This window comes from Neoarius graeffei, chromosome 1, assembly GCF_027579695.1.
Source record: "Neoarius graeffei isolate fNeoGra1 chromosome 1, fNeoGra1.pri, whole genome shotgun sequence".
NCBI lineage: Eukaryota > Metazoa > Chordata > Actinopteri > Siluriformes > Ariidae > Neoarius > Neoarius graeffei.
The window spans coordinates 86,043,740-86,054,127 of record NC_083569.1 but is presented as its reverse complement, the minus strand read 5'-3'; the positions used below and the strand labels follow the sequence as shown (position 1 = coordinate 86,054,127).

The following is a 10,388-nucleotide window of genomic DNA, read 5'->3' as shown; positions in this document are numbered from 1 at the left end:
TCCTCAAGCTTGGACTACTTCCAATAACTAATTGGCTCGAGTATTTGGATCTAATTCATCTTTTCAAACGTCTAGCAGCTGATAGCGACCCTAACATCTCCATTAACATCTCGAGAAGGACAACAAGGAATACTGTCAAAGGACCTTTGTTAAATGTTCCTACATCACGAACTGTAACGTTTCAAAACAGTTACTACATCAGAGTTGCAAGAGTATGGAACATCTTACCTGCACATATTAGAACTATAATCAAACTAAGCCAGTTCAAGAAGGAACTATACGAGTACGATATGAATATCACTGAACAATTTTACAATGTAAACGTCCCTCAGTCCTTTAAATCTATATGTATTAAGTGTCACACGTGTCGTCAAATTAGTGATCGTCTTTGTTGTTAATTACTATTATTACTATCATTTTTGTTGTTAATTATTAGTATTACTATTGCCTTGTTGTAATTATTATTATTTTCTTTTACTTTTGTTGTAAATTTTCTATTATTATTATCGTCATTGTTGTCAATTACTATTATCTTTATTTATTTATTTATTTATTTATTTTTTTAGATTGGGTCCCCGTAGTGGAGCTATGCTCTGTGGGGTCGCCCTGCCTTTGCGGCAAAGCTTATAAATAAATAAATAAATAAATAAATAAATAAGCATTACTCTGACATCATAGAAAAACATTCCCACCGGCCAAAGATTTTATTTAGTTGCATCAACTCAATTATTAACCCTCAAGTGTCCCCAGAGGTCGAGGCATCCACCGACCGCTGTGAGAAATTCCTGAAGTTTTTCATTGAGAAAATTGACCACATTAGGGCACAGTTTTCTCCTGTTGTATCTGAAACCCCCCCGTACCTCCCCAGTGCCACAGCTACCTTTGACCACTTTCAGGCAGTTTCATACACTGAGCTGTGGGACACTGTAAAACACATGAAAACTTCAACAGCCCCTGAGTCACAACCCTATCCCTTCCCTGATTATTAAAGATGTATTTGATGTTATTGGTCCAAGCATTCAAATCATTCTAAATTCCTGCTTTGCCACCGGTAGTGTTCCCACCTGTTTTAAGCACGTGGTAGTCCAGCCTCTCCTTAAAAAGCATAACCTTGATCCAAAATGTTTAAAAAAATGTCAGGCCCATCTCTAAACTCCCATTCATTTCAAAAATTATGGAAAAGGTTGTGTTAACACAGTTGCTTCCCTTCCTTAATTCAGCAGAAATCCTAGAACCATTTCAATCTGGCTTTAAGGCCCGTCATAGCACTGAGACAGCCCTGTTAAAGGTAACAAACGACCTGCTGCTCACCCTCGACTTTAGTGATAATGCCATTCTTATCCCGTTGGACCTTAGTGCTGCATTTGACACTGTAGACCACACAACACTGCTGGCCCGGCTTGAACAGTGGGTTGGGATTAAGGGTTCTGCTCTAAAATGGTTCCACTCATACCTCCAGCAAAGAACCTTTTCAGTGTCCATAAGCCAATATTCCTCACCCCCTGCGTCTTGCGGTGTCCCCCAGGGGTCCATCCTGGGTCCTGTTCTTTTTTGCCTATATATGCTCCCACTGGGTAACATCATTAGAAAATTTAATATTACATTCCACTTTTATGCTGACGATTCCCAATTGTACCTCCCTCTAAAATCTGGAAATTCCTTGTAGCCTCTTCTGGACTGCCTTAAAGAAATTCAAAACTGGATGGCCAATAACTTCCTCCAGTTAAATGAAGACAAAACTGAGGTCATAATCTTCGGCCCCCCAAAATCCAGAAATTCTATCTCTGGCAACCTTGGCTCTCTTACTCCATTTGTCAAAACCCATGCAAGAAACCTGGGTATTATTCTAGACTCCCAACTCAGCCTTGACAAACAAATCTCTTCTGTTGTTAAGACTAGTTTCTACCAATTAAGGATCATTGCAAAACTTAAATCTGTTCTGTCATACAGTGACCTGGAAAAAGTCATCCATGCCTTACACGGCTCGAAATTCGTGGTGGTCCGGTCGCCCGAGGCGACTTAATTTGTCATTTGGCGGGTAATTCCTGTCACTTAGTTGAAAATAAAAAATATATATGAAGCGAAGATTCAGACACACCGTCAACTAAAGCCGCCACATATTAAGCGCGTGCCGTGTCTGTGTTCATCGATGTGTTTATCGGCGGGACGGAAAATACCGAAGAATTCCAAATCATATCGTGTACGAGTCAGGCTGTCGGTTTTTTCACTACTGCACATGCATATAACGCATCTCGTTGAATATCGCGGTAATGACGGTATCAAATTCAATAGATGCGGCCACATTATCGCCCATTTAAACACGTGTTTTTGTTGTTGTTTACATCTACATCTGCCAAAGCTACGTTGCGATGTGGAATTTTCTGAAAGGTGTACAGGAACCGCCAGAGACGGGGACAAAGCGAGCTCGGTCTGAAGAGGAGAAAAAGGCCACCGATAAAGTGTACGAGAAGGAGAAACGACAAAGGACTTGTAAGCAAACGTGGGAGCAGGGTAGGCCTCGGCTGCGATACGATTTTTACGGAATAATTCATTTTTTTCAAGTTGATTCCTAGTCAATATGAAGCTCCTAATGCTTTCTCTCTCATAAATGGTTAAATACAGAAAGCACGTTGGACATATTTTGGGTGCTATAGTCATGATAGTAAGTATATTTGTTTTCAACACTCATGCACCAAGTTAGCATCAGCATTCCCTACATTTTAACTGTTTTTCTTTTGTCATGTCAGTAATTAATTGTTTGTCTTTTGTTGCTGATGTTTAAATCAGTTGTTTTTGTTTCTTTATATATTTTATATCTATTTATTTTTACACTGTACAGCACTTTGGTCAGTGTAAACTGTGTTTAAATGTGCTTTAGAAATACATTTTACTTACTCACTTCATATTCATGATGAGTAAGTGCTCCCAGGTGAGGTTTGTTTTGCCTGGCAACACTTGTTTTAAAATATGTTTCTGATACTTCCGTATGTGTATATTTACTGACTAAATTATTTAGAATTGCTATAATTTACACAGAATATCCTCTGAGGAAATCTATCTGCTCAAACACATTCACATTTCTGAGGAGGATTGTTGTGTGTATGCGCATGCGCGCCCCGTTCGCGTTGGCTGGACGTATGCGGAAGTTCCCATGATCCTCTGCGCCAGATCTGTGTGAATGTGTTGTGTGCAGCGCGCTGTGTGCAAATCAGAAAATAAAGATGGCGGCTGATGGAATCCCGGGCACAGAGCCGAACCCGGACCTGAACTCATGGAGCGGCCCCGAGTTACAGACCAAACTGACGGAGATCGGAGCGCCTGTTATGGGTGAGAAAAACGAGCTCATCTACAAACAAACAAACAAACAACCCCCGAGTGAGTGCGCCGGTTAGCTAGCTCAGCTAACGGCAAGCAGCGCTGTATGTTAGCGTTAGCATTAGAAAAACAAAACCGGCTATAGCTTGGTGTGATTTCATAACTTGCCTTGTTGCAGAATGTTTTGTCTCTCTCTGTATTTTATTGCGTGCGCCTGTGTAAGGCCGTGTTTTATTCCTAATGGCGCTGAGCCTGGTGTAAATGAATGAGGCGGTCCGCCATGTTTGTGTGGAAAAGCGCTAACGGTGAGCTCCAGCACAGTTTACTCAGTCCCTCAAGGCTTAAACCTCCCTTTTTCACTCACTTCCGTTTCTAATATATTCATTTCCGCTGGAGTTTTCTTCTTTTTAAGCTTTGAGTGTGTAAATGCTGAAAGTGTGCTGTGCTCTGTTCTGTCTTTAGGCCCGAGAGAAGAGTTAATAGACAGACTGAAATCCTACATGATGCAGGTAACATTTCACAAAGCCCACTTCCCACCATTTGGACTGTGCAAAAGTCTTGGGCACTTTTTTTTTTTAGTACAAACTTTGTTATATTACATTAATGGCATTTAGCAGATGCTCTCATCCACAGAGCAGCCTGGGGTTCGGGTCAAGTTTATTTGTATAGCGCTTTTAACAATAAACACTGTCGCAAAGCAGCTTTACAGAATCTGAACGACTTAAAGGAACAGTCCACCGCACTTTCATAATGAAATATGCTCTTCTCTGAATTGAGATGAGCTGCTCCGCACCTCTCCGAGCTTTGCGCGACCTCCCAGTCAGTCAGACGCGCTGTCACTCCTGTTAGCAATGTAGCTAGGCTCAGTATGGCCAATGGTATTTTTTGGGGCTGTAGTTAGATGCGACCAAACTCTTCCGCGTTTTTCCTGTTTACATAGGCTTATATGACCAGTGACATGAAACAAGTTCAGTTACACAAATTGAAACGTAGCGATTTTCTATGCTATGGAAAGTGCGCACTATAATGACAGGCATACTAACACCTTCTGCGCGCTTCGGCAGCGCATTGATATGGAGCTCAGATATCAATGCGCTGTTAGTACGCCTGTCATTATAGTGCGGACTTTCCATAGCATAGAAAATCGCTACGTTTCAATTTGTGTAACTGAACTTGTTTCATATCACTGGTCATATAAACCTATGTAAGGCCCCGGTCACACCGCCCGAACTTTGCTGGAGCGTTCCTGGAGCGGTGAAAAAAATTCATCACCACTCGTAACCGTTCACCACCGTTTAACAAAAGTTGGCCCCCATTAAAGCAACGCCGTATACGCTCGGCCACCGCTGATGTTTCTCGAGGGGCCCTCCTACCGCTCCGAAAGTTTTGAGCTGCACAAAATATTGCGAGCGGTGAGGAGGGGGCAATTTTCCGCCCTGGCAAAGTTCACCCCCGCTTCGCCAACGCCCAGTCAAAGTTTGGCACCGCTAGACGCAAGTTCGTGGACGCTTGGGTCCGCGAGGCCAACGCAGAAATCTTGAACGCTGGACCACCGCTGCTTCACCAGCGTTGCCCGGGCGGCGATTAAACGTTGCACAAACTTCGGTGGAGCGGTTGTAAGCGTTTTACGAGCGGACACGGGGTTGCTGGAATGGTGTCGGGCGTTGAAGCAGCTATCCATGGCGGCGATGAACTTTGGTTTGGCGTTGGTATAGAGGTGTCGGAGCGGGACCAGAATTTGGCTATAAATACGGGGAGAAATGGACCAGGAGCTCATTTGGAATCGAGCTGCCGTTGAGTTCAGACCTCATCTATATCGAATTTGCTCAAAGTTACTGTAAAACTGTGTCACCATGGATGCTGAGAGACTTGCTATGATTGGTGCACTAGTCCAGCAGCAGAATCAGAACCTCCTCAGATTGCAACAAGCTGTTGACAGATTTTTTGATTTGATTTGATTTTATTCAATCATAATGTAAAATGAAGTACAAAATACATTAAAATCAGGATTACACAATAAAAACGCAAGCACTTATTTCCATTGTGGTCCCATTAAAACACGTAAAACAGCAATGGCAACGTTATGATTTGACTTAATATTGACTCACTGTACTATGTAAATGGTGAAAATAATAACAACCACAATAATAAAATAATAATAATAATAAATTAACTTAAATTGACTAGACTAGTAGACAATGAAAATGCATTGTATAGACTAGACTGGAATTTGATTATAAAATTTGATTTCAAAAAGTATGACTAGTACCTATGGATAACAATTATAAAGTAAAATGTTGTATATATTAATATTAAATGATGATTAAATAATGATAAAGATAATATAATAGCAAATAATAACATTAGGGAAAAGACAGCAAAAACATAATGAAAATAGAAATAATCTGACTGACAGCAAACAATAAACAAAAAATAAAGTAATATGAATGATAATAAAAAAGTATAAAGTAATATAAATAATATTAATAACAAACGTTTTTATAGATAAAAATATAATAAGATCAACTAAACAACAGTGAAAAAAGGGGAAAAGCTATACAGACAACAGAACAGTAATAAGAATTTTAACTAGGAAAAAAAGAAGAGAGAAGAAGGAGAGACAGAGTTGTGTGGGTCAGACAGTGGATACTGAGAAGGCCTGAACATGGACTGTATGACAAGCTGCACTGTAAAAAATATAAATGACAGTTGTTCAAGCTCACAATTTTATTGTAAACTGACTCAGAAAAACAATTTTGACATCTAACAAACAAACTCACGTTTGTACAACTCATTTTTCTTAGAAAATAACTAACAAAGATACTTGATTAAGCAAAACAAGTTTTTCTTAGTTTCCCTCAAATTTCTAAAGACTGTCCTACTCTCTAACAAGAAGTTTTAAGTTTTCTTACTTTATGTTCATTGACACGCCTACTACGGGGTTTCCTTCCTTTCTCCACAAGCCCAACGTTTTCTCCTTTGGTCGCAAAGGAGGTTGACACGATTGGCTGTCTCCAGAGTTTCATAGGTAATTATCGTAATTTCTTGACCGTAAAACTTTATAGAAGACATATGTGCCCTGTTCATAGGGCACGAGTCTGTGAATTCACAATTGTAATGTGAAATTTTCAAAATGGTGAATAAAAGGTTTTTTTTTAACTACACTTTGTGTTGTGTTGAATGATGGGGTGTGGTGAAAATTGTTAGAACTCAAAAAACAAAATTGGTAGAAGTTAGATTTTACATATGAAACTGAAAGTCTTTGTTGATCAAACTTAGTATCATGAGTTTGTCTTATTAAAAACAAAAGGTTGGCAGAATTCGCAAATTTGTGTTGTGTCAACCTTTGGCTTATTTAGGTAAAGAGAACTCAAAAAAACAAATGCATCACGTTGCCTAGATAATTTCAGTTCTGTCAACCATTTTTTTTTTACAGTGTGATGGTGGAGCTTCTATCAAAAATCTATCAGAACTTGTATCAAAACGATCCGTTCAGCTCCGTAGTCACAAGCGGTATGCCGCTAAACCAACTTTAATACCCCCGCCGAGCCAAAGCCTGCATGCGCAGAACACCGCTATACCAACGCTCGTGTCACCGCTAAACCAACGCTAAAGCAACGCCGGCTTCAGCGGTGCACCGCTAAGCCAACGCCCGTGTTTTCGATTTTTTTTCCCGTTTTGTGCGCGGTGACGAGCGTTGTCGAAATTCGGCCCCCCCCTCCCTACCGTTCAAGGAACGCTCCAGCAAAGTTCGGGCGGTGTGACCGGGGCTTAAACAGGAAAAACGCGGAAGAGTTTGGTCGCATCTAACTACAGCCCCAAAAAATACCATTGGCCATGCTGAGCCTAGCTACATTGCTAACAGGAGTGACGGCGCGTCGGACTGACTGGGAGGTCGCGCAAAGCTCGGAGAGGTACGGAGCAGCTCGTCTCAATTCAGATAAGAGCATATTTCATTATGGAAGTACGGTGGACTGTTCCTTTGAAACATGAGCTAATTTTATCCCTAATCTATCCGCAATGAGCAGCCTGTGGCGACGGTGGCAAGGAAAAACTCCCTCAGATGGCATGAGGAAGAAAGCTCGAGAGCAGAGCTGCGTACCTAAACGTAACATCAGGTACCGGTACAGAGGTTTAGGTACAGGTCCGGACCTGGACCTGAACAATTTGACATTCTTCTGAACTTCTTTAATAATGACAGAAACATTTAATAAACTGTTGACAACTTGTCAGTATCTTTATTCAAAGAAAACTGAACATAACTAGGTTTCCTACCTCACTTCTCAGTCACCCTCTCAGTCTCACACAGGGACTTCAAAGTTTGGGAGAATAGCAGGGTACAAATAATTTACAGCAGGGTGCAAAATGGTAAAATGTCTGCCAGCGGCAAACATAATGCACGCAAAGCGTGCGGGGGGGGTTCAAAGGGAGGTGCGGCCCCCCCCCCCCCCCCCCCCCTTTTTTTTTTTTGGCACGGAAAATTTTATGAAATGCTCTGAGAAATGGTGGCCTCTGGTAACTTTTAACAGTGAAAATAAAGGGTAATCAATACTATTTGGAAACTTGGAATATGAAACCATACCTCAGTCATTTTATCAAATTTCAGAAATATTTGCAAACAAACACATAAGTAGTCCGACTGAAATCCACATATGGATGATATAATAATTTTAAGTCTGATGTGCACTTTGACTAAGCTAAGGTGACAAGTTTCTCCAGATTCATACCAAAATAAATCAAAGAAAGTAAGATTATATGATATAAAAATATTTCTTGAATTTATATATACATGTAGGGGCCTACGAACAGGTCATCTAAAATTGGGATAACATTTACCCGGGACGGGTATTTGAGGCGGGTCGTCTAGCTTAAGCTTGATTAGCGTTGTTACGCACGCAGTTTGTTTTTTCGAGCAGCTGTCAAATGCAGAGTCAACTTTACGATCTGCGATTATAATGTCTTAAGCAAGGCTGAGAAACGGTGGACTAAGACGTATTTATTTTTCTATATCAACACAATGACAGAATAAATTTGCGTTCAAAACGTACTTACCTTTCCCTCTAGACCTTTTTAGCATGGAGCCGCTTGCAACTCTCTTCGTCGCCGTTTGTGAGTCACATGATGGTATGAACCATTCACAGTCCATGGAACACTCGAAGCCAATCAGAGTACGGCTTACATATGGCACAAGGGGCAGTAATGGCTGCACTCATGTCGAGGATGTAAACAAAGTTGACGCGGCAACGGACATACATGACGTAGTGGATGTAATTTACGTTCACAACTTTTTTTGCCGTCAGAAATATTTAATATTAAATTTTGTGACTCTACTGACAATAGCCAGCGGCATAACAAGCCACAGACGGCGATTTGCCGCCGGTAACTGGCTACTTTTGAGACCACTGCTCACACTATAGTTAACTTGGGACAAAAAGTCATAAGTTGTCTCACAGTGAGAAGTGACTACACTAGAGTACTATAGACTCCGCGCAGTCCGCGGCCTTTAACTTACGCGGCAAAATTACACAAAGCAGCAAAGACTGCCAATGCCAGCAAAGGAAAAATGGCTGACCTGATTTTGAGTCTTTTTGACCAATCAGAACGCTGGATCAGCCAGGCTCTCGCAATGTCTCGCGAGACTGTGGCAAGAGGATCTCAAATCAAAGATGGCTCTGATTTCAAGTTTCATTGCGGCATTTTGCGTCTTTTCCAGTGCTAAATTTTTGTCTTTGTGGTAGGATTTACGCATCTTCAGTCACAAAATAAGCAGATACTTGGTGTAAATTTATATCGGTTCGGTACAGTACTGGTACTTCATGATCCGGTATTTTGGACCTATACCGAATCGATTTTCACGGTACAGTACCGGTACGCAGCCCTACTCGAGAGGAACCAGACTCAAAAGGGAGCCCATCCTCATTTGGGCAACAACAGACAACATGACTATAACATTAACAGTCCTAACATAAAGTCAGCTTCGTTGATGCTATAAACCCCCCACCGACAGAAACCCAAGCGCAAAACCGTTCACGACAACTGCAGTCCTAAAGTCAACCCCAGCCACAAAAGCACCACTGCTTCCCCTTTTCCACCAAAGCAGTTCCAGGGCTGGTTCGGGGCCAGTGCTTAGTTTGGAACCGGGTTTTCTGTTTCCACTGACAAAGGACTGGCTCTGGGACCAGAAAAACCAGTTCCAGGCTAGCACCAGCTCTTTGCTGGGCCAGAGGAAAGAACCGCTTATGTCAGTGGGGGGGCGGAGTTGTTAAGACCAACAACAATAGCAAGACCGCGAAAGGTCGCCATTTTTAAGCGATGAGAAGCAGCAGCTGTACAAACGCGAAGTCATCCATTATTATTGTTGTTGCTGCTGCTGCTGCTGCTTTTTCTCCGTGTTGTTGTTGCTTTGATGTTTGCGCCAAGGTTTATGCAAACGCAGCGACGTAACTGACGTATACAGCGACGTAATGACGTGGCTCCCCTTAGCACCCCGAGCTATGGAAAAGCAAACTGGTTCTCAGCTGACTCGCAGGTTGAACGAGTTGTGAACCAGCACCAATACTGGCCCCGAACCAGCCCTGGAACTGATTTGGTGGAAAAGGGGTATGCAAGAGTCCAGAGCGTCCTCTAGGCGCGACCCCCAACTGTCCTCATGGGGCCGTCCTCCACAGGAGCAATGCGATGAGACTCCAACCAGACACGGCACCAGGATGGATCAGGCAGGTCTGAGAAGCAGAAGAGGTCAGCATCTCTATCCCAGGACCGACATATAACTCAGAGGGACAGATTGGGGGGGGGGGGGGGGGGGACACAGGTTGTTAGGTATGCCCAATGTCACCTGAATAAGTAGGAACAGTATACATATTGCACTGAGTACAAGCAGGGACTCCGGCAACTAACTATGACTTCATAACTAAAAGGGGAGAGCCAGAAGGTAACACAGGCATGAGAGAGCCCCGGGACATAAAGCAGCAGCCACTACACCGTCCACAAACTCGAGTGAGCAAGCGAGTGGGGACTGACAGCACCCATACATCCCAGTTTACCAAAACACTGTCTGAGGATCCTCCAGATCT

At 42.3% G+C, this 10,388-nt stretch overlaps 1 protein-coding gene across 3 annotated transcripts in view; it reads left to right on the top strand.

The window, feature by feature from the left end:
• The first annotated feature begins 3,163 nt into the window (after positions 1-3,163).
• sf3b2 (splicing factor 3b, subunit 2) overlaps positions 3,164-10,388 on the top strand; it is a 53,863-nt gene continuing 46,638 nt past the window's right edge. The window contains exons 1-2 of one of the 3 annotated variants that reach the window (XM_060897667.1): positions 3,164-3,327; positions 3,778-3,824. In XM_060897667.1, coding sequence (XP_060753650.1) covers positions 3,222-3,327; positions 3,778-3,824 — 153 coding nt within the window. In that variant the 5' untranslated portion in view covers positions 3,164-3,221. Of the gene's footprint in view, positions 3,328-3,580; positions 3,621-3,777; positions 3,825-10,388 lie in introns of those variants that run through there. The other 2 variants (XM_060897747.1, XM_060897818.1) reach the window with 2 other exon arrangements.